This window comes from Perissodus microlepis, chromosome 7 (genome assembly GCF_051167445.1).
Source record: "Perissodus microlepis isolate ML-2025 ecotype Zambia chromosome 7, ASM5116744v1, whole genome shotgun sequence".
NCBI classification, from domain to species: domain Eukaryota; kingdom Metazoa; phylum Chordata; class Actinopteri; order Cichliformes; family Cichlidae; genus Perissodus; species Perissodus microlepis.
Genome location: NC_140467.1, coordinates 53,307,146 through 53,331,688, shown reverse-complemented (window position 1 = coordinate 53,331,688; position 24,543 = coordinate 53,307,146). Strand labels below are relative to the sequence as shown.

Here is a 24,543-nt window from a genome sequence, read left to right as displayed (position 1 = left end):
AAAATAAGGTAAAAGAGCTTTTGTGTTTAAAGACTATCAGACTGGAACAATTTACCTGTTGAGAACAAACCATTTTCATTACTTGCATGGCTTCTCTTCCTACTTTGAGAAGCAGTCGTCCTGTTTACTTTTTTTATTAAAATATTTTTGATTCTTTGCCATCTACCTGTATGTTTGTTTGTTTTTTTCATTTACTTACTTTTACATTAAGAGCATAGTAGTGATTTGTAATGGCTTTAAAATTACTTTTAATGATTTCATTGAACTGTTCTTTTCCAGAGTGAAATGATTGTAAGGCATACTTCTTTAATGACTTTAATGACATGAATTTGAACTGAGAGACGATTTAAATTTGTTGGTCTCATGGCACAGACCCACCTTGTTTGTGTAGTCTACGAGTTTTCAATAGGGTTGAGCTTGGGGCTTTGGGAGGGCGATTCTGGAAACTTAATGGTTGCCTACTTTATTCGGTTCAATTCAATTCAGTTTTATTTATATAGCATCAAATCACGACAACAGTTGCCTCAAGCTGCTTTATATTGTAAGGTAAAGACCCTACAATAATACAAAGAAAACAGAGAAAACCCTAATAGTCATATGACCCCCTATGAGCAAGCATTTTGGCAACAGTGGGAAGGTAAAACTTCCTTTTAACAGGAAGAAACCTCTGGAGGACTCAGGTTCAACGAGGGGTGGCCATCTGCTGCGATCAGTTGGGGGTGAGCGGATGAAGACAGGAGAGCAGTTTTGACGCCTGTTGTGATTATTATCATGTTAGAAAAACTTGTGTCCAAGTTTCAATCATCTAAGTGCTGATTTAAGGTGAAACTCGGTCCTTTTTTATTATTTCATCCACTTTGTGCAATGTATCAGTACCATTGGCAACAAAACAGCCCCAGAACATGATGAATTTAGATTCACTACCACCATGATGCTTGAAAGCTGGTACAGTGCAAGTACAGTACAAGTTTGAAAGCCTAACCTTTACTCTGTGGCTTGTCCACACGAGCAGCTACAAATTTCAATCAAGTTTGAGAGTGTCAAGTTTTGTTCAGGGGCTTCTCCATCACTATCAATCTGCCACTCCCATCATTCATGACCCTGAGATACTTAAACTCCCCTTTGGTCAGCAACTCATCCGTGAACCAGAGTGGGGACTTCACCCTTTTCCTGCTGAGAACCATAGCCTTGGACTTGGACGTGCTAATTGTCATTCTCACAAGAGCATCACCTGATGATGCCAAAGTGGATGCCTTATGCCACTTGGCTCTGCCTAAAAGTTCTGTCTGAAAAATTCGGAAGAGAATCAGTCACAAAATAAATTCAAATGTGTGCATCCAATTCTTGCTTTTTAAAGTAATTAAAGAGGTATGCTGTGCAACCATTCCACTATATAAAATGCAGTGTTTGAAGAAATCACTAAAAGCTCCAAGTTCCCACGAGATTCATGCCCATGATTAATGTATGCAAACCTCTGACCACAGCTACATATATATTGGGACCTGTTTGAAAACAAGATGCTGCTGCTGTGTGCCCATGTGCTGTAAAGATTAAAGTCTGATTAAAGTCTCAGTGTAAGCCACAGTTTAGAAGAGCACTGCTATACACAAGTTTCCACATAACAACAATGTGTGAAAATGCTAATTTTCATTGTTTTTCTCTTTTATTACATTATTTTCATTAATGTTCCAGGTTGTTATGAGGTTCTAGTTCTGATATGATGAATGTTACATAAAACACAGGTAAATAAAGAATATCACATACAGTATTGTCTGTACTGAACTAAAACTGTTCCTGAACTTGAATGCAACTAGTAGAGTGCAAGAAGAAAAACTACTCTAAGTGGACTTCTGCATTCATACACATTCCACTGATAGCTGTGTTATACACATTGTTGTGTTACACTGTTCTTAAACAGAGCTCTGGCTTAACTGAAACTTCTCTGTAATGTTGTGTGGTAGCACCTGTGGGTAAAATATTTTGTTTCCAAATGGAGAGGATATGTTTGTGTATGAGTGAAAAAATGGAAAATAGAAACCTGGAGTCTAATGTATCAAATGGTTAAGTGCTTATTTGGCTAATCACTCAATACAAAAACAATCCTGCCAGTTCATCTAAAGGATCAGTTATGATCACCTTGTTTTTATGTCTGTTTTTAAATCTATCTGTGATATTTTAGTCACCAGAGCTTGCTTACATTTCCCTGAATGCAGATTGTTTTTTCTAGCCCAATTTCTCCTCTATCTTTCTATAGCTATTTACATATAAACTACCGTATAAATGAAAATCTGCTCGAGTTGGCTGGAGGTTTGACCATGTAGGTTCATCTCAGTCTTGCATTACAGACTTGTGTGTCTACATGTTTAAAAGCAGAGGTTTGTTGGTCTGGAGTATTCAGGTGTGTTAACACAATGACACAATTTTTGCAGGAATAGATGTCCCAACAAATTCACACCAATGTGAGACCATGCAAAGAAACTGCAACAAAACAAAACAAAATGTTAAAGTTCTTGACAGTAGAATTATAAAAAGAAAGAACAAGCATGGCTAATGCTGCTGAATGCTGTGTTCTACAATAATAATAATAATAATAATAATAATAATTATTATTATTATTATTATTATTACTATTACTATTACTATTATTATGGGCCATACTTTTTTTCACGTGACTTGCATTAGCATTTCTGGTTTGTAGAGGAGCAGAGTTGAGTCATCTGTTTGTTTCATGTTCCTGTAGCAGCTTATTAATAATGTTGCTGCTTACACACAGACACACCCACACACATACACACACACACACACACACAGCTGTCCCAGTGTGTAGACAGTAGCACCAACTCACTCAGGAGACAGGTTATCAGAAGTGTCACTGCTGATATGTACTTTCTGCATTCGGCTGTAGAGCAAAAACTACAACACACACACACACATTACAGAAGAAAGTGTCAGGTTGCATTCCAGAAGTTTACAAAGAATTTATTTTTGAGGAACAACACTGCCAAACGACAGGAACACAACATGAATATCCTGTGGCAGTCCTTCCAAGATTACACACAAACACACACTTCCCCTTTGTTCTGTCTTACTACTCCCAGCCCCATTTTCAGCCCAGGTCACAGGGAGTACATTCCTGGTAAAAATATAGAGACAGAAAGAGACTGATGGGACGAGTACCTGAAAGAGAGGAAACTGTTTGCCTAAAACTGGCCGTTAGATCTTTAATGTGTCATATCGTCGATGGGGCGTCAATGAAACAAGCTGTAGCTGTATGCAGCTGTATGTATAAATGTGTGACATAATGCTAAGGGCAACAAAGATGGAATAGTTCAGATTATGTTTGAAAGGTACTGGAAATCTGACTAATCTGAATATTAGCAGTTAGTTGCAACTGTGATACTATAATGTACCTGCATGCGTGGTTTCAGTTTCTCCGGTGTAATGTAATTTTTTTTTTATTTGTCAGTCAGTTGTAATATCAAAAATATATTTGAGCTTTTGGACTGTTCAGAAAGATTATTTAAAAGATATGAAATGTGTCACTATTTTCTGACACTTTATAGAATAAAACAAATAATCAGTTATTTACAGTGTTGGGTAAGTTACTTTAAATTAGTAACTTAGTTACATTACTAGTTACTTCCATCAAAAGTAACTCAGTTACTTCAAGTTACTCGTTACTTTCAAAGTAACTAGTTACTAGGGAAAGTAACTTTGGTTTTACTCAGACTTCTCTTGTTAATGTGTTGCTAACTGGATACCCAGCAAGAGTGCCAGTCTTCTAGCTTGCTTACTTGCCACAAGTGCACTGTGCCACCTACCAAAGGAAAAAATAATGTGCATATTTCCACGAGAGAAATCCCACGCCTGGACCGTCGTTGACCGCCGCCATGATTCTAGTCTACGTCACAGCGTCATGTGCGCTTTTTACATCCAACACAAAAACTGCAGTCGTGGTGCTTTTGATTGTACTCAGAAATTCTGCCTTCCAAATAGGAAGATGTAGGCAACACCAGACTGCAGATGAGCTGCATACAGAGCTGGACTGGGACAAAAAAATCAGCCCGGGCGTTTTGACTAGATACCGGCCCGCCATTATAGCAAATATCATAAAGCCTTTGAATGAAAACAAACGCTGTTGTGACAGTGATGTACACTGTTTTGATGGTATATATGTATCAATCTATCAATCGTTTGTTGTAAGACTCAGATAATTATTTATTAAAAGCTAGACATTTGAAATGAGAATAAGAAAGTATTTCTTTGTGCCCCCCTTTCCCTGTTAATGCCCTACCTGCCCCCCTGGCGACACTTTGCTAGACCCGCCCCTGCACAGTTACCAGCTGTCAGCTACATAGAAAAGGATCCTGGTGTTATTTGTCTCTCAGAAACAGTTCATAACTTCCCTTCAACTCATTCATGTCACCTAAAAGGTAAACCTGTTTCTCCATCACCTGTTCAGCTCTGATGATTCAGTAAGGACATCTCCTGGTTTCATCTGGTTTCCCACTCACCAGATATACAAACCGACATCATGACCAGCAGGTTTATAGCTGTGGCTCCAGCAAACATCAGCTGATACTAGAAATTAATATTAAATAAATTCTAACAACAGCTGATCAAACGTGCTGCTGTTGTTTAACGCGACATCCGGTGGTTTCCTCTTTCTGGCGCAAAGCGGATGATAAATAAACAAGAGGGAAAAGCCGATCAGCTGATCATTGATCAGTTTCATGATTAAAGTAGCAACAGGAGAGGGAGGGTGAGAGAAGAAGAGGCAGCTATGCAGCAAAGACACAGAATAACTCCAGCTTTGTGTCTTTTTCATTGTAGCTGAGGTCCGGGACAAACTGTTCCTTTTCACCTAAATACGGAATGCGTAATATTTTCTCTGAATAACAGACGATTCCGTTTTTTAGGGAACGGTTGGCAACTCTAATAATTAACCATATGAACAAAATAAAGTTCAACATCAGTAACATAGCACCCACCCAGCTGTATAGAAACCCCGTCATGCTAGCTAGCACGCAGTACGAAAAAGTCAGCATAACGAAAATAAACTCCAACTAAACTTGGTTTATATCTGACCCAGATAGACTGCAGGTCATAACTTCTTACCTGAAGTTCAGTTCACCTGACACTCGGACCGGCGGCTGCCTCGGGTCTCTGCTCCTCCTGCCTCCCCTTTCTCTCATCCACCACTTGCTAATGTTACTGAATCTGTGGAAGCTCCGCGATAGCCACCACACGAAGTAACGAATAACGAGCCTATCTAAATCCCAGTAACGAGTAACGCGTTCCTGATTTTGGCATAATAACTAGTTACCGTGCTCGTTACCACAATAATAACGTAGTTACTGTAACGCGTTACTTAATAACGCGTTAGTCCCAACACTGGTTATTTAAGATTTTCACATAAACATGCTTTTGATAAGATATCGCATTTAATAAATACACATTTTATTGTGAATGTTTTTTGACAAATATGTATACAGTAAAAGAAAGGAGAAAAAAGAAAGAAAAATGGTCTTGACCAGTCACACCTGGTGATTATTATCAAATCATCTAATAGTTTAGACTCTTGCCAGTGGTTGATCTAGAAAATTTTACATGGTGGGGCAAAGGAGGGGCAAGAGGTCTAGACAGAGTGGCACATGCCTCTTTAGTAGTGAAATTCTCCTATGTAACTGAAGTCAACAAAATATCCACAAAAACACTTTAAAACTCTTTATGGCATCATTATTGCTTCTATCTCTTTTCTTCTCCTTTAGATGGGTAGGCTTAGAGAATTACTTTTTACAAGTATTTTAAAGACATAAAAGTTGGGGGGAGCAAGAATCTACTCACTTTTTAAAGATGGCATTGCTTATTTCAGCAAGACAGTTCCACGCAGCAGAAAACCGTCTGTCGCATTATGAAACCAATGCAAGGACACAGGAGTCCTTAACCTGTATAGCCAAAGAAATCATACTACAAGAATAGGAAAACCTTAGACAAAGTTTCTTGAGTTTAACATTTAATATGTTATTCTTGTAATTTCTTCAGTTAAGGTTACTTTTTTTTTTTTTTTGCAAATTATTGTTCTTTAAATGTATCTCTTGCATATCATCCCAAGTGTTTGTGTCACTTCTATAGAAGTGACAATTTTTACATTTTAAAGCTACATTTTAAATATAATATTATTTTAGTCTGTATAACAAAGTATGTCCTGCCAATTTCACAGTGTAGCTCTGAAAAAAACAATCCCTGTCACTTTGTAAATGAAACTTCTGAAACTCGTGTCTGCGCATTGACGCTTTCATTTTTGTTTTTTGTACTGACTTTACTGTCACTTTAATTTGCTTTCTACATTCTGATATATTTCACGCTGTAAAAACATCTTACAGTAAAATTACAGTTGGCAACTTAATGAGCTCCTTTGTTTATGTCTTTTGTATTCCATGGTGTTCCTATAATGTCGTTTCCCTTTTAGTCTTCCTTGCATGCATTTAAGGAATATATGCAGTAAAGATGCACTTCTATTCTATTCTGTTTTTAGTTGTATTAGTAAAAAAAAATCTGTTTCACAACATCCACAGGTATAAATGAGCCTGTCAGAGCTCAGATGGAGCTGTCTATGAACTCCATGTTTCAAAATAAGCCCTGCACGATGGCAGCTCATCGTGAGATGTCTGTGTGTAAGCGACTTTTCTTTCTCTTCCCAGCCTCTTACCGATGGCGCTGAGCAGCCGCGGTTTGTGTCCTCTGTGAAACCACAAGATAAAGCGACTGTTTCCACTAGCCTTACCTTCTCTTTCCTCGTTCTTGGCTTTTCCATCTCTGCTAAATCCGGCGACCAGAGCTCTAAACTTTCATCCCGCAGCAGCAGCAGAGAGACAGAGAAAAACAGTAATCCAAAGCCAGGGTACAAGTCCACTGTAGGTTATCCAGCGGTATATGTTACCAATAAACTTGAGAGTGAGAGGCTTGTGTGCTATGCAGCGGTGCTCCAAAGTTTCTCTGAGTGAAAGTTAATCCAGACTGCGTGCGCCATGTTCCCACAGGCGAACTTCTCCCCATAGCGGAATTTTTGTCCGGTGAGAGGCGGGGATCCGGTCGGCTCACCAGCTCACAGCAAGGTTTCAATTACTCTTCATGACATCAGAGAGGAGTTGAGTTACCTGACAGATATTCATTTCAGCAGACTTTTACACTGTGTTGGTGTAGTATGTTAACAGGAAGCCATACTTTGTGTACGAATGAGGACTTGTTTAAAAATATATTATTTTATAGCATTTGGAGTCTATTGTAGAATATAGCCACCTACTCCGAGTGCTAGTGCCCTATAAGGTTAAAAATAACGTTTGTTTAAAAAGACTTTAGACTGGAAGAAACATTATTAACATTATTGTGATTGGTGCAAAATTCTATGGACATGTAGACAAAGGGAACAGAGGTATTTAGTAGGTAAGGTGTTAGAGAAATGCAGATGGATAGATAATAGTACATTCTGCAAAAAGGATGAAAATGTCTGTACTAAACATGCACTTTAAGAAGAGGGAAGAACACAGGGTGACATATAAGAGATGAGGAAGGTGCACACAGAGGGACCACATCTTATGCAAAATGTGCAATCTGAAAGATATAGGAGACTGCAAGGTGGTGTCAGAGGAGAATGTCGCTAAGCAGCATCAGATGGTTGTCTGTAGGATGCCTTTGTACATTAAGAAGAGGAAGCAAGTGAAGGCAGAGGCAAGGAGTAAGTGAAAGAAGTTGAAGAAAGAAGAATGTTGCACAGAGTTCAGGAAGAAGTTGAGGCATGCTCTGGGTGGAAGGAAAGAGTTACCCGATGTTACCTGTATATTAAAGATGGCCCACTAACAAAACAAATTAGCCTCTTTGACTGTGGTAATACAAACTTAAATATCAAGAAGGTAGGCAAGGCTCTTTGTTGATACTGATTTTTGAATATTTTATGGAATTATACATAAACTACTAACTTTTAACTACTAATACTGTACACTTCACTGTGGTGTGAAAACTACTTTAGATCAAAGCATTTATTGACCAGACATTAACAAAAAACTGAGCACTGTCTCCTAAAGGAACCACGTGACGATCCCACATTCTGAATCATCCAGAAGAAGCCCCATTTGCATATACAGTGGTCCCTCGTTTATCGCAGGAGTTACATTCTAAAAATAATCCGCGATAGGTGAAATCCACAAAGTAGCCAGCTTTATTTTTTTACAATTATTACAGATGTTTTAGGGCTGTAAAGCCCCTCACTACACATTTTATACACTTTTCTCAGACAGGCATTAACATTTTCACACTTTTATCTCTTTTTTAAACACTCTCAAAGTTCCAACCTTTGTAGGAAAAAAAAGTCCAGTATTATACAATGAAACCAAAGATCAAACCCTGTATTCAGGTCAGGTCAGGACGCAGAACACAATGCACTGAAAAAAAAAAAAAAGCATGCAAAATTGCACAAAAAAAAAATCCAGCGAGGTCGCAAAGGTGTCCCGCATTATCATCATCACCTTTATTTATAAAGCACTTTAAAACAACCACAGCTGACACAAAGTGCTGTACATTGGAACTATATAATAAAATCACATAAGATATAAATAAAAGCCAAATAAAAGAAAAAGTAAAATACTTAATTAAATAACTAATTTAGTTACAAGAGAAATTAAGTCTCACTGAGGTTAAAAGCCAAAGAATAAAAGTGGACAGTGAAGGGGCCTCTCTAACATGCAAGGGCAAATTTTTCCATAATTCAGGACCCACAATAGAAAAGGCCCCTCTGAGCTTCCTCCTGGATCTCGGTACCTCCAGGAGCAGCTGGTCAGCTGACCTGAGAGACTGACAGGGTGTGTGGGGCTGAAGATGCTCACAGAGGTAAGGCGGGGCAAGATTGTGAAAGTATTTAAAAACAAACATGAGAATTTTAAAATGAACTCTAAAAGACATAGGCAGCCAGTACAGAGAGGCAGAGAGTGCAGGCCAAATGTCTTACTTACTCATTTGTGGCAAAAAACTGAGGCCGTCATTTTTATAAATGCATTTTGTTTCTTATTTGTATAGTTAAATATTACGCTCATGCTTGTGATCTGGACATATGCCGTTTATGTGAAGAGATGCCTAACTTAAAGAGTAGAAGCAGGATAATAGCCAGTCTGATTCTGTTTTTATGGCAGTAATGATGCCTACTGAAAAACACCTCTAAAGCTCAACATGTGACATTTAAGATCTGGAACTCTCAAGATGTTAAATAGGTTTCATTTTATGTTTTACACTGCGCAAATAAATCTTGAAAGTTTGGCTAAACTTAAAATTAGCTAGCAGGTCTATGCAAAACAGGGAGAAACTATTTGTTTGCTTGAAGTAACTCTGACATAACTCTAACATTTACATTTTTCTTATAGATTAAGCAAACTTGTTAGTGAACACTACTCTGGGTATTGCTAGTAACTGCTTTCAGTCTTTAGCCTAAGCTGCATTCATCACTGCAGTCCTTGGCCTCACATTTACCATACAGTTTTGAGAATGATATTGATTGCCTCGTTTAACTGTTAACAAAAGTAATAACAATAATAATAATATATAATAATAATCTCAATTATTTTGAGAACATTAAGCAAAATCTACATTGCAATCCTTCACAGCGTAGCAAAAATATAGCATTCAAGTCATAAAATTAACAGGTACAAAGAAGACAATGATAACAATATATCTTAACATTTAACAATATATCTTAACAAACTACTGTTTTTAAATCTAATTAGTTATTTTTTTCTTTTTACATCTTACAACATAAAGTACATTTCAACATTTATTTCATATGTACAGCTAATTACAAGTAATTTTTTCTCTTTCATGGCTTTACTTACAACATAATTTGCAGCATTCTGCAACTTGTACAGTACAGTGCAAATACTTACAAATAGGCTACACATGTGCTGAAACATGAATATAAAACGCATCTACAGTATAGGGTACAGAACTGCAACCATGATTTTATTCTGTGAATACTGAGGTCAACAGTAACCTTTCTTCCAGGACAGCCAAAGCTCCTCCTTTTTAATGAGATGTGTTTTCATGGCAGATATCTCCATCTGTCATCTCAGGAAAAGCACATGTGTTACTATTCATTTTAACAATGGCTCAGCTGAATTGAGTTACTGCAGTGAGTCATTATAGTTTGCCAGCATGGATTATTACAGCTGGCTCTTGAACTTGCACACCTCAATAAAATGCTCTTCTTATTAAATCTTAGTTAGTAAAAACTATGGTGTCCTGCTAAGACCTACCAACATTTCTGTTACACTTTAGGAATAAGTTTATCTTGTCCTCAACAAGGCCATTTTGTTCCTTAGGTACAACCTCCACAACATCCCATATAGTAGACACCATAAATACACAGTACAATATTTCATAGTAATCCAAAGTTTTCAGTATTGGATAATAAATAAAGAATTGTAACCAAAAAAAAGATGTGTATAATATTACATACATACATACACATATATATATATATATATATATATATATATATATATAGATATATAGATATATATATAGATATGTATATATATATATATAGATATATATAGATATATATATATAGATATATATAGATATATATCTATATATATATATATTTCCTTCTCTGTAGGTTTTGCCTAAATAGTATAAAGTCAGTGGAAATAAATCTTCTAAGTTTGTATTGCTGATCTAAAAATTAATTAAATCAAATTAACATGATCTGTGCAGGCCTTAGAACATCAAACGAGAGTTGAAGTTGTCCTGTTAGTCATTATTGACAGAAAGACTTGAGTGTAAAGAAAAATAAAGCTTTCCATAAGAGAGACTGACTGTGAAGAAGATTCATCAGGAAATGAACAGAAAAATTTTTTGCTAATCCATATGAAAATAGATTTCATAGTGTCTTACGTATATAATATTGAACATTAGGACGAGGTTTTTTCCCTTTAGACATTTTTTCTCTTCTTCTTCATTTGTCTGCGTCGGGTCAATCTCAGACACAGTTTGTGGAGCCTCACTTCTCTGTCTTTTCTCTTAGCTCTCCTTGGGTTTGGCCTCCTGAGGGTCAGTTGTACTGCCTGTAGATGGTGTTGCTCCTCCACTGCTACGCTGGTCCACTGATCCTGCTGAGGAAGCTCGGCTTTTACCACGACTAGAGTACAGCTGTTGAATGAAGCAGAAGAACAAATGTTTTGTGATGCTACTTAGTATTTAGTTTTAGTGTTAGAGTTGACATACCTTTACTTTACTTAAAAATGTATATTTCATGCAGTTTTTCTAATCATCCACTACATGGGATTATTTACATACAGAACAAGTATAAAGCTTAAGAGAATACACGGCTGAACATGTATTTTAAATCACTGTATGCAATGGAAATGTGTGTAGCATCATCTCATGATCCGATGATCAGTATTTTCAATTTTTTAGGCACCAAACTAAAATATGTAGCTGTATATAAAAGATTTAGAATTATAGCTCCATGTCCACAGACTGATGCATGGCCATTTTGACCATTAATGCTATGTCATAATATATCAGCCATAGTGACTGTGTACTTGATCTGACTTCTTCTGTTATACACAGTGATATAACTGTATTATATTCTTTAAAGCTAGGCCAGTTAAATACATCTACTGTATATGTTTGTATACTTACTTGCTGTCTGCCGTGCATTCCTCAAGCAGGAAGCAGGACTGAGACACATGTCCCAGAAGATGAGCTTGCACTTTGGTCAGTTGTCTCTGTTTAGCCAAAGTCTGGAATATTCTAGAAGTACAAAAAGCCCAGTCAAATGAAATGTCCGAGCACATGACAAAGGCAGAGAGCATATGAAAAGGCCACTAGAACAAAAAGAGAACTGGAGAGAGTATCTGTGTTAATGGATGTTCCCTATTTTGTGTGCCTTGTTGGGAATACACAGAACAAAGCCGAGTGCGCTGTTATCTCAGTGTTTGCACATGCCCTGTAATTACTAAGTAAATGTGTGTATTTTAGATATGGTGTGACACATGCTGAAAAATTACCCCCGATCAGATTATTCTAGAAAAAAAAGCAAGCAAAATTCTCCGTATGACTTCCCTGTACTGGCAATAACACAGAGAATTTACACAGTGTGTTGCCTTACCTGACAGTACAGTTGCAGTGGTAAAGTGTCTTTGGCTCCTGGTTGTAGAAGCCATATTTCTCATGCTGGGATGGGATCTTGTCCCTACACTCATCGATATCCTTATAGATACCACATGACATTGCTGTAGAGAAGCATCAGCAGAAGTGGTCAGTTACTCTGTTGTAGGAAAATCAGTGAATATACTGAGACGTGGTTAGTATCAAATACCTGTGATATCAGGGCCTACTTCAGTCACAGTATGATTTTTGGTTGGTACAATGTTCTCCAGATTTTCTCTTCTGTCAGGAACAGATCCCAAAGGTGTCTCTGTTGCATTACTGCCTGTGTATGTTGTAGCGTTAGTAAGAGGAATGATGGAGGCAAAGGGTGTAGGGACTGTGAATGCAGCAGCAGTATTGGAGGAAAGCTGTAAATCTGAAGTGCTATTCTCTAGGAGTTCTGCAGGTGTGGTAGAATTGATCACGGAGCTGTTCATGGTTTCATCTGTTGGCTTAGATTTGTACAATATGGCTGAATGAACCTCAGCATACAGAGCCATTTTAGTCTCCTTACACCTGCAAGTGAACCCAAAGGATGAAAAAATTACAGAAATATTTAGTTTTCTTATTGTTCCCAAGTGTTGACTTGGAAGATGGATGCTTTCTCTCAGATCAAAATTAAGTTACAAATACCAGCCTGAAACCAGTCTGCACCAAAAGAGATCAAAGCTATAAACTGTATAGAAAAGATGGACTTAATTCAATTCAATTCAATTTTATTTTATTTATATAGCGCCAAATCACAACAACAGTCACCTCAAGGCACTTTATATTGTAAGGTAGACCCTACAATAATACATACAGAGAAAAACCCAACAATCAAATAACCCCCTATGAGCAAGCACTTTGTCAACAGCGGGAAGGAAAAACTCCCTTTTAACAGGAAGAATATCCTCCGGCAGAACCAGGCTCAGGGAGGGGCGGGGCCATCTGCTGCGACCGGTTGGGGGGAGAGAAGGAAGACAGGATAGAAGACACTTAGCTACAGTGACTTCGCCTATTACTTAGTGAGGTATTCACTAAGTCTGGAAACTAGTGATTGAAGCCATGAACTCATCAACTAATCGTTTAAAGAGGTCATAGAGGATGAGAGACTTCACTACAAGCAGACTTCTATCTATCTATCTATCTATCTATCTATCTATCTATCTATCTATCTATCTATCTATCTATCTATCTATCTATCAACTGTTGCTGAAAACAAGGAGTAATGGCAAGCTTATCTAGTTTTAGTAATAATCAATACTTCATGCTTTATGTATTGATTAGCTGTATATGTAAACTATAATATTCACTAGATAATTAGTTTGGATTTAGCTACACACTCAAAAACTCTCAATTTGGCTATAGCTAAACCTAGAATTAAGTTGCCTGACTAAATTGTTTGAACTAATCTATTTTTGTCATATGAAAAATTATCTTAAAACTTGGTCTTGCATGGAAAAAAAAGAAAATGTAGCTTGGTGTTTTGACATTACAGGTGAGGTAAATAAGTATGGAGTTAATTTAAGTTAGCTGGTTAGTTGGCTGATAGAGTCAGGCTAGCTCTTTTTTCTTTCTGACTCAGTAAAACTGGGTCAAAAAGGTGACACCTTATCAAAGATATTACCTTTAGTCCAGGTATATGCTTTTCAGGCTTTTTTTTCTAGATGTAAAAAGAGGCGAAAGTCTCCACTGTTTCCTGTAATTAGCTTGAGATCCAATTAGCTTTATCTCGACCAAAGTAGTGAACTACCAAAGCAATTTGTAAACCTGCTAGCAATCTAAGGGACAGATGCCTCAAACCCAGAACAAATAAAACTATAATGGCTGGATACCATGAGAGGTCAGGGAGAAATAACAATACTGGATGAATCATAGACCTTCACAATTACACAAAATCATTTTATTTCCATCACAGCTTTACTTACATTCCAAACCAGTTTCTCTGTGTACACTGAAGCCGGTGGGAGAATGTAAAGCAGTGCATCTTCAGCAGGTTAAAGAAGGTATATCCCACTACATCAGCTATGCCGTCATTCGCCTCCACCAAACAACTTCGAAACCTGTAACATATTTGATGCCATCATTTTAAGAAAGAATCAACATCAAAGCACATGCAACAAACCAGCTGAAAAATAATCAGGAAAGGATAGGATAATTACTTGTTATCACAGTCACAATGAGACATGGTGAAGATGTTGCTGTTGAAAATGCCAAACTCTGAGTGAAAGGACAGGATGATGTGTCTGCACTGATCGTGCTCCCGGCAGCAACGGTCGGTCTCTGAAAACACTCCTGCAACAGGTCAAAACATATATAGAAGGTGTGGATTAAAAGACTGTAACATGATTGAAACTCTCCAAAATATGTCAGTTTACTTGTTGTGATCTTTGTTTGTTTTTTTTTCCTTTCTGTCAGTAATGTTCTTGGGTTTGTTCCCATTCTTTAAGTGTGCCACAAGTGTATATATATATATATATATATATATATATATATATATATAGATAGATAGATAGATAGATAGATAGATAGATAGAAATAAAATATAACATTTACATATATTATTTACCCAAAAACCTGAATAAGGTTTATTGCATTGTTAAGGAAGTGTGGATTTATCTTTTTGTTTGCTGTGAAAAACTGAAACTTCAAACAGGTAAAAATATATGTATAATAAAATCAACTTTTTAAATGCTTCTTCAGAAAATTATTGAATTTCATTCAAATTAAAGACAGTCTAAATGGTCATTTTAGTGACTAAAATTAGCAGACAAGAGGGCTAGCAGAGAGCTATTAGCAATGACATACCTGTCAAAGCAGCCATATCCTGGAATATCAAGGGGAGAATTATTCCCCATAGAAATTTTTGTAATGGGCTGTAAACATACTTTTTAATGCAGGGATGTTTTGCTTTTTTAGTATGGGAATCTACTCTCTATTTAAAGAAGAGGGCTTTTGAAGAAGGAAGTAAAGCAACTGTAGTTTTTGGCACTTCTGCATAAGCCTCACTTTTCAGCTCCAGTACAGCTGTGATATTACACAGAAGAGGGAACACCCACTACTTTTTCTGTCTATATCTATATGTACTGCATGCCATCCATCTATTTCAGTTTTTCCTTATCTGCTTCATGGATAAAATATCTACCCTAGACCCATTGTGAGACTAATTTTTAATTTTGGCATTTATAAATGAAATTAGCTACACTTTATGTAGAGACACAGTTTAAAAGATGAACACTAAACACAAGGATTTAGCAAGCAAGAAAGGCAGAGGTCAGTTAGTTGAATTATGGGAAATATATGTCCCTAGGCTGTTTCTGGAGTTTGGGAGAGAAGGGGCTAACATAGTTCACTGTCTGCGGCTTTCATTTTGTTCATTTTAAGTCTGTCTCTTGCATGTGTAATAACTTTATGGAACTGCTAAACTTGTTTCATCAACTCATTAACACAGAGTATTTTTTAACCCCATATCACTGGTTTCCAACTTTTGAAAGAAATGAAAAATATGTACTTGTGAGCACCATAGCAAGTCGTGCCCAACAGATCAATCAGAATTGAAAGAAAAAAATTCAGAAGAAAAATTAAACATAGTTTTGTTTTTTTATCCTTTAAATGTTAGAGCAAACTTTAGTATTAAGGCTCCAAAGGTGGGAAGCACTCCCTGTACATAATTTCAAAAACGGAGTTCATGGATCCACATACCCAGATCTGAATATGAGGGTGCCTTGTTGCCAGAGCCGCACCAGAGAGTCCCGGGTACAATAAAACCGCGCTTTACACGCTTATGTATGCTGACCTCTGACCTCTGATCTTGACCTTGAACACGAACACTCCTCACCGACCTCTTTCCTGTGGGTTCCCCGAGAGACGCCAGGGAGACGCACTGCCCTTCTGTCTCTAACACGGAGTCCAAATGGACATTTTCATTCGGATGCTCTGAAAAGCCCCGCGCGCGCTCCCGGCACAGAGACAAATAGTTCTGGGTCACCGCTGTGTCGTCGCTCCAAGTGCAGCCAAGCAGAGCGCGCTCCCCGGACCAGGCGGTGTGGTACAGCCGCAGAGATGGAGGGGTCTGCTGCGGGTCGCTACGGAGAAAACTGTAGTGCATTTCTCCGTTAGCAGAAACTTTAGTCCACGTGCAGAGAACCGAGGCTGTTGCTGCGGTGCAGCTCAGGAGTGATGATGTGCAGATGAGAGTAACAAGTGGAGCGATGCGCATCATGGTGGTGGCGGGTCGAGGAGGAAAGCAGCTGAAGGAAACAGGCTGGGAAACGGTTTCACTTCAGTATTGTTGTTTCACTCTCTGAGGACTTACGGACAGATCGACAGATTCCAGGTCGAGTTTAAATGAGAAGAGGAGGAGGAGGGTGGTAGAGGAGGAGGAGGGTGCTCGGGTGATCCGGTGGTACTAAAATAAACACAATATCCAATCCACCCATGTGACATGTTAGCATAGCCAAACACTTTACTCCCGCCCCCACACAGCCACGCAAGGACACACACACACACTATCTGTCCCACATCACAGACAGTGACCATGATACACACTATTGACAACACCCACCAAATCCACCCAGACACATACCCACAGGCAGCACGCTGCTACCAATCTACAAATGTATCTTTAAAAGTGATAGACACTCCCCAAATACACATTCTGATAACCTTATCAGTGTTTTCTGACTGACAGATGGAAATCTCTTGGAACTCCTGGGAGATTTGCTTTTATATTCAGTCCTTTCTCACTTTCTCCAACCTATGTCAAGACAGAAACTTTTAAACCATAATCCAAAAGCCTGCCTGCTTTTGGATTATGGACCTTTTACTACTATTTCTCAATCTTTTTTTTTAATTGACCTAAAGTGAAGCACTGCCCTCTTATGATCTCTAATCACAGGTTATGTCATTAGTGTTAGGTACACTAGGCTGGTGCCAGATTCTGTTGTGCTTTTAATCCTTTATGGGATAAATTCAACAAGCTGTTAGAAATATTCCTCAAAGATTTTGCTCCATGTTGACAGGAACTGTCAATTACACATCCATGATGTAACTCTAGTTCAACCACATCCCAAAGGGGCTCTGTTGGTTTGAGATGTAGTGACAGTGGGGACCATCTGAGTACAGTGAACTCATTGTCAAGAAACCAGTGTCAGAAGATTTGAGCTTTGTAATGCGGAGCGTTATCTGGCTGGAAGCAACTATCAGAAGATGTATGGTTATAAAGGTCCCCAACAACACTGAGTAGTTAGGCTGAGAAGTTTAAATGGTACTCAGTTTATACTAAGGGGTCCAAAGCATGACAAGAAAAAAACTCTTTTGATAATTTGATGCAAACTGTAGCCTCGGATTCCTGTTCTTAGCTGGCAGAAGCGTCACCTAGTGTGGTCTTCTGCTGCTGTAGCCCTTCTGATTCAAGGTTGAATGTGCTACGCATTCAGAGATACTCTTCTATATACTTTGGCTGTAATGACTGATTATTTCAGTTCCTGCAGCCTCTCTCTCAGCTTGAAGCAGCCCGTCCATTCTTCTCTGTCTGCTGGCATCAACAAGGTGAGAACTGCTGTTCAGTGGATATTTTGGGAGAGATAGTTGAATAGGAAAATCCCAATAGAACAGGATCTGAAATATTCAGAGCTGCCTGTTTGGCACAGACCAACAAGCATGCTTTGTTCAAAATCACTGAAATCACCTATTCTGATGCTCAGTTATAACTTCAGCAGTCATGACCATGTCTACATGCAAAATGCACTGAGTTTCTTCCATGGGATCTGCAGGTTACATATTTGTGTTAATGAGGAGTTAAGCAGGTGTACCTAATGATGTGGCCAGTAACTGTATTGCAGTGAGCAGCCCAACCAGGCAGACTGTTCTCTTCAAGTGTGCCTAAAATAGTATTTGAGTGTTGACATAGTTTTGTGATAGAGAAAAATATAATCTGTAATCTTATATAATCCGTGGACCCAGAAACATCCTCACCTACAGAAGATACTTGAACTAAAAAAATGAAAGACCGCAGATGGTGTTTTGTGTCCATTTGACCTTTTTTTTTCCACTCCGCTTGTCTCGTTCCAGGGTCATTTTGTCTTTTTTAGCAGCTTTTATTTTATTTTTCAATGACTGCCACTCTCTATAGTCCTTTTGCATCTTGTTTTTGCAAGCTTGCATACTTATGCTACATTGCTCTCTTTCTTATGATTTTTTTTGTTCTTTTTTTGTGGTTGTTTTGTTTGTAGTCACTGAGTCTCCCCTTGCGATTTGTGTCTTTTTAACCTCTCATTATAGTAGGTTTCCTCTTTGTCTATTTGATTGTCATTTCACCTCTCTTTTGGTGATTTTGTTTACTGTTGTGGTCATCTTTTATCCTTTTTCTCTTTTTCTGTTCTCTGTTTGCTTCTTTTATTACCAGGTCATCTGTCTTTATCCCTTCTTGTGATTTTTGTGTCATTTTGTGTCACTTAGTAGTCATTTTGCATTTTTATAACCATTTTATTACATCATTATTGTCTCTCATGTGTTGCTCCTGTGGTTTTTTTGCTTATCTTTATATATTCATTTAGTCTCCTTATCTTTTTGTTGTAATGGTCTGTAATGTGTTTGTGTGTTGACATTTTTTGCTCTTGGTTTTTGTGTTTGCATTTTTTTTCTAGAGTCAGTAAAGTGTTCATTGCCATTATATAGTTTGATGCAGACCTTTGCAGAGTTTCACGGCTTAATTCTACACAGCCTTTTGCTCTGTCTGAAGGTCTTGGAGTTGAAATGTAAATATTGGAGTTCTTGCCAGGCCTATCTTTTCAGCTGTGGTAGAACCTTTCTGATAACATCAAAAGTGAGATCATAGCTCGCAGATCATTCAAGATCAGACTTTTTTAGAGTGTAATGAGTCTATAAACTTTCCCCCAGTTGGACAGAAGAAGATTTATCAGGAGAAGTCAAAGTTCACAAATTTTTCAGCTGCGTGTCTGTCTGAGCTGATTGGTTTGAACCTCACCTGATTCAGACAAAGTTTATGCCATGTCATACACAACAAATGCCGAGCAAGTTTCATCAGGTCTTTATTTATTAGCCATGTGTTGCTACAGACATGCACCAATATCAGTACAGACAGGACAATGTTGAATATGTAACTGAAAACAACCTGCAAATGTATATAAGATATATCTGTGGAGCAATATTTCATCATGTTCCAAAAACAGAACTTCTGGTGACCAGATATTCCACTTTATGTGAGACTGGACATAAAGTGGAACCCTTACTTAAGCCCTTAACTCCCTCCTCCTATATATTCATATATTTAGACAATGTCACACATTTTAATCAGTTCTATTAGTTCTTGTTTACCAAACTCATCTCCTAGAAGTCTCACAAAAAATAAAACAAGAAAAATGATCAATAATAGATTTGCCAGTATATATGGATGAACACCTTTTCAACTCCAAAGATGAATACCAGACAGAACAGTGTTGTCCGTTTAAATATTCTGAACAACTGAACATGAGGTATAACCCTTAGTAATTCTTTGGGTTCAAATTCACACAGGCCACATTGTGCCTTTTCCCCACATTTAGTTTCCTAGGATCTGGTGAACCTAACAGCCACTGCATAATTAAACTTGTTTTTGAAATAATCATTATTATAATTTCATGCAGAAACATTTTAGGTTGTTGAATACTCCCCACATGCATGGAAGAAGGTGATGTAGCGACCATGAAGATATGGAAAACAGTATGTTATCTGCATGTCACATTAACAGCAAAACAAATGATTGTTCACTGCAGTGCCTAACGTAATATTTAACAGATGCATAAAGCAGAATAAATATGTCTACAACACATGAAAATAAAAACATAACACCCATACCCAAACAATATGGAAAATCAGATGATAACACATGACCTTAGGTGACATGGATACATATCAATATCAGTACGTGTAAGTTCTGTAGATACTCTTTTTGGTCATTTGTAGACCAAAATAAAATCAATCAATCAGTCAAAACACAGAGAAAATGGGTGAGAGACAGAAAACTGGAAATACCCCTTCCTAGGTCTGAGTAGAGGCGCACTTCATTACAACATGCCGACTTGATGACGAAAATAAAGGGCTGTTATCTTGTCCATAAAACACGATAATCAGTTCAAACATTACTGCATGTCAGAAGATTTGTTTATAGTCTGATACAGTTTATGATATGATAAACTCCTTTTGACAAAAAGCATAAAGGTCAACATCCATGTTGGTCACAAAAAACAATAGTGCTTAAAATGAAGCTTTCATATAGCATTTTGCAGCAAACTACATTGAAAGCAAGAGTACATTATTTATCTACCTGCACTCATGGAAGAAAATATTTTACAGAGAGATATGGAGAAAAACAAATACAGAGAAGAGTTGAAGATTTTAACTTTCAATCCTCAAACTGAGTGGTGTTGTCATTTAGAAGAACATGCCAACGCTCAATCTTCTTGTCTTTATTCTTGAGGCATTCATACCAGTGCTTCAAACACTCTCCTTTAGCTTGGATGCCTAACTGACAGCCACCTGAAGATAGAAAGGAAACCATTATAAAGGGTGAATATTTGTCTATTTCATTATGTACAAGTTTATTTATGCATGTTCACATCTGAGGGTTCCTAAAACAAGGCAGATCTATAGCTGTGGGCTAGGCTTTAGAATTGTGTAGTGGTCAAACTGTGCTAATTGGCCAACTTCTATATAAATTGCCTGGACAGAAAATGTCAGAATGTCCAGCCATCTGTTCAAGCTGAAGGGCACTTGGGTTCTGCAGCAGGACAAATGATCCAAGACACAATAGTAAGTCCACCTCTGAATGGCTTAAGAAAAACTAAATGAAGACTTTGGACTGGCCTAGGCAAAGTCCTGATCTGAACCCGATTGAGATGCTGTGGCATGACCTTTAAAAGGTGGTTCATGCTTGAAAACTCTCCAGTGCGACTGAATTACAACAAGTCTGCAAAGATGAGTGGCCCAAATTTTCTCTGATTGGTAGTTATCGCTAACGCTTGATTGCAGTTGTTGCTGCTAAGGGTGGCCCAAGCAGTTATTAGGTTTAGGCACAATCACTTTTTCATTCAGGGCCATGTACGTTTGGATTTTTTCCCTCTCAATAATAAACACCTTCATTTAGAGACTGCCTTTTGTGTCTAAATTTGTTTGATGATCTGAAACATTTAAGTGTGACAAACATACAAAAAATCAGGAAGTGGACAAACATCAATAAGGATATGTGATCAAAGTTATTAACTTACCAATAAAATCATTGGATTTCCCCATGTCATAGTCCCAGACTGAGATGTCAAGTGTTTTCTTGGCTAGCTCACCATGCTTAATTTCATAACTGAACTCCTATAACATAGTGACAGAAGAAAGTTTATTACAAAACTGTGAGTGAAATCTGGATGGGCAGAAAATGGCAAAATCCGCAGAAAACAACAGAAAAGACTCACCTCATTAAACTCTGGGTTAAGTGTCTTCTTTTTGATCTGTGTCTTGTTTTTAGCTTTCTTTCCCATGTCTGGCTTGAGACATCTATCAAAGAGGACAGAACAACAAAGGTAAAATGCCATCCCTTGGGAATGAAGTTCAAGATTTCTGGGAATGTTTATTTACTTTGATGAGCTCACTTACTTTGCTCGAAAATTTAACATCTATTTAAATGTTAACGAAGCACATTTCAACAGTTAAGTCAGATTAGCAGTGATAATCATAATCAGAAGTCTATTTTGAGTTTATTGCATATTTTTAACTTTGACGGGTCTAGGCTAGTTAACTTAAGAAACTGTCACTCCAGCTTCATATTTACTGAGGAGGCAAGATGTGTTACTGATACTTTTGTCCAATTCTTAGCAAAGCAAAGCAAAAAAACAAACAAATGAAAAAAGGATTTCCCCACTGTCATAGAGAGTTTATCTATGTAGTAACATTAGTGCAGATGCAGCTGGAAAAAACACATACACTTTGACAAACGGGTCAGAGTATCCATTGGAGTCCATGGCAGCCAGGTGAGCACATCGGACCACACCCACTATCAAATGACTCTGCTGGCTGTTGTACATCAATGATATCAAGATACGGCCCCTCTCCTCTGAGTTTTCAACTTCTTTCAGCTGTGAACACACATGCGTAAGTGACATGTACCAAATAACTTTAACATAAATAAATGAAAACTATTTCAACAAATTTGTCTTTGTAGTAAACACACTAAAATATGTCACTGGGATAAATCTCTACCCAAAAGTTCACCATGGAGTTCCACAGGGTTCTGTCCTAGGACCTATGTTTTATTCTGCGATGCTGGAGAATTTGCATCTGTCTGAGATGTAACTAGAAGTACAAATGAGGATAAAACTATGAACCCCCTTATGAAATTTTTTTTAAAGTAAGTTCTGTTAAATAAGTTCCTCCACATTTGATGGTCTTCAGCATAGATCTTGGTCTTCAGGCACCCCACAGATTTTACACAAATCTTCACATATTATTTTTTCCTCATGATTCCTTCCATCTTGACAAGATTCTCTGTTCCAGACACATTGAAGCATCCCCACAGTATAATACTCTTAGTGTACTCCTAGTGTATTTCACAATGTGGATAGTTGTCTTTGGGTTGTGCGCCACTTCCTTGTTTCTCTAAACATAAGCAGTGTCACTGTGGCCAAAGAGCTCTATTTTCAGCTCATCTCACAAAAGTACGCAGTACGATTATGGACGCAGTATCCAGCATCCATAATCTTTCTCCAGCCTGTGTTTAGCAAGTTTTTTTTACTGTCGTAAATTGGACGATAACACTGAGTTTTAGCGTCATTTCACTTGAGACTTCATCTCAAGCCACCAGTTGCTTTCTATTACAGAAATGTTGGGATTCTCTTTTTAATACAGTAAAATCTTGAACCTACTATGTAAAGCACCATGTTCTTGCTTTGTTTATTTTTTTATTTAGTGCCAATATGCGTTGAAGTTTTTCTCTTACTGAACTTTTTTTTTTTCTTCCTCATAGATTTTGCCTGGATAGTGATGCAACCACTTTCATGCCTTATTTGAAAGACAATAAACCACAATTTGAGTATCTACTGAGGTAAAGTGTCCTGTTCCTAAAATCACATAGTAAGATATCTGTATAACTTACTGAAACTCATCAGACCAGTTTTATGTAAGATAACATGAGACAAAAGGATTACTGGGACAGAAAAAAGTGAGATCTACCATGGCTGTTAAATGAATATAACTGATGACAGAAAAAGTAAAAAAATAAAATAAAAAATGATCAGTAACGTCTGTCTGATATAATTAACATAGTATGTGATCAGGTCATTGTCTGGCACAAAGGCAGTGCACAGCAGTGGTTAATAAGCAGTGGTAATACTGGGCTTCACCATAAGAGCTGAAGCCTGGGAATCTGAAGAAACTACTTTAGGCTACAGTACATATATACATACATCCTTCAGATAAAACCTGAAAATAAGCAAATGCAAGATACATCAAATAAAAGAACATAAGTAACATCAGTATAGAAGATGTCTGTAAAAGGAACAGTGGCCTTAAGTATATTACCTGATGTTTTTATTTGAAATTGTGTAATGTTATATATTTTACATTTACACAAATGTAGCTTATATGTTTTAATTTCTATTTTTTAAATACGTATATTAACTAATGCACAGTGGTGAGATCTATGTGAAGGTCTTACATCATCCTCATAAAGAGCCATGCCACGGATGGATCCTCCTACAGCCTTCTTCACCTGTACAGAGAGCAAACCATCATCATTGTCATCATCATCCTCATCATGATTGAAGCTAGAGCCTTTATCATTAGTTTGTGTGTATAGAAGTAAAATAGGAAATGTCACTGTTCAAGGACTACTTCAGCATTTCTTAGTATAAAAACTAAAACCCGGGAAAACAGCTATTTAAGCACGGTTAAAGATCAGTAAGTAACATGTTGTATCCTATTTCCATAGACCATACAAAACTTAAGGTGTCAAGCAGAATCCAGTTATACTGTAGAAAATGCTTTCCTGTTTCCAGTATTTATGAGAAGTTTTTTCCCAGCTCTAACTTTTCAAACAATTCGTCAAAGACTTTCACTTCTACAATGTATGGCCTGCAAACTATATGGACAAAGTATTGGGGTACCTCGTAATCTTTAAATTCAGGTTTTGTCAGTGTGCATACCACAGGGTAATAAAACTGGACACCAAGCTATGCATACTTTTTTCCATATACACTATTAAGTGTATATGTATACATAAAGTACAAAATAATGCATTTTATCTCTTCAAGTGTCTAGCCATTTGTGATTAAAACATTCACTTTTAGATCCATTTAAGGTCCACCTGAAGTTGTT

General features: G+C 37.5%; 3 protein-coding genes across 10 annotated transcripts in view; all 3 read right to left on the bottom strand.

Annotated features, from left to right (window-relative positions):
* ttc28 (tetratricopeptide repeat domain 28) overlaps nucleotides 1–7,059 on the bottom strand; it is a 152,902-nt gene extending 145,843 nt beyond the window's left edge. For 4 of the 5 annotated variants that reach the window (XM_084935944.1, XM_084935946.1, XM_084935945.1 and 1 more), the window contains exon 1: nucleotides 6,788–7,058. In XM_084935944.1, coding sequence (XP_084792070.1) covers nucleotides 6,788–6,817 — 30 coding nt within the window. In that variant the 5' untranslated portion in view covers nucleotides 6,818–7,058. Of the gene's footprint in view, nucleotides 1–6,787 lie in introns of all 5 variants that reach the window. The other variant, XM_084935948.1, reaches the window with a different exon arrangement.
* Nucleotides 7,060–10,657: 3,598 nt separating this feature from the next.
* pla2g3 (phospholipase A2 group III) lies at nucleotides 10,658–16,640 on the bottom strand. Its single transcript, XM_084935943.1, has 7 exons — nucleotides 15,886–16,640; nucleotides 14,346–14,478; nucleotides 14,112–14,246; nucleotides 12,371–12,717; nucleotides 12,161–12,284; nucleotides 11,692–11,802; nucleotides 10,658–11,196 (listed from the first exon to the last, which is right to left on the bottom strand). Exons 1-7 carry the CDS (start codon nucleotides 16,403–16,405, stop codon nucleotides 10,980–10,982), a joined length of 1,587 nt encoding a protein of 528 aa, XP_084792069.1. The 5' UTR covers nucleotides 16,406–16,640; the 3' UTR covers nucleotides 10,658–10,979.
* Nucleotides 16,641–19,218: 2,578 nt separating this feature from the next.
* rph3aa (rabphilin 3A homolog (mouse), a) overlaps nucleotides 19,219–24,543 on the bottom strand; it is a 43,940-nt gene continuing 38,615 nt past the window's right edge. For all 4 annotated transcript variants that reach the window (XM_084935939.1, XM_084935940.1, XM_084935941.1 and 1 more), the window contains exons 12-16: nucleotides 23,885–23,938; nucleotides 22,156–22,307; nucleotides 21,648–21,729; nucleotides 21,450–21,546; nucleotides 19,219–20,721 (exon numbers count right to left, since the gene is read on the bottom strand). In XM_084935939.1, coding sequence (XP_084792065.1) covers nucleotides 20,588–20,721; nucleotides 21,450–21,546; nucleotides 21,648–21,729; nucleotides 22,156–22,307; nucleotides 23,885–23,938 — 519 coding nt within the window. In that variant the 3' untranslated portion in view covers nucleotides 19,219–20,587. The remainder of the gene's footprint in view (nucleotides 20,722–21,449; nucleotides 21,547–21,647; nucleotides 21,730–22,155; nucleotides 22,308–23,884; nucleotides 23,939–24,543) is intronic.

What these genes read in the sequence shown, in the direction of transcription:
- pla2g3 (XM_084935943.1), bottom strand. Translation starts at nt 16,405, where the DNA reads ATGATGCGCATCGCTCCACTTGTTACTCTCATCTGCACATCATCACTC. An exon ending in CATTGTGACTGTGATAACAA is followed by an intron (nt 14,247 to 14,345) that starts GTAATTATCCTA and finishes AATATGTTACAG; the next exon opens with GTTTCGAAGTTGTTTGGTGG. An exon ending in CAGAGAAACTGGTTTGGAAT is followed by an intron (nt 12,718 to 14,111) that starts GTAAGTAAAGCT and finishes GTTCACTTGCAG; the next exon opens with GTGTAAGGAGACTAAAATGG.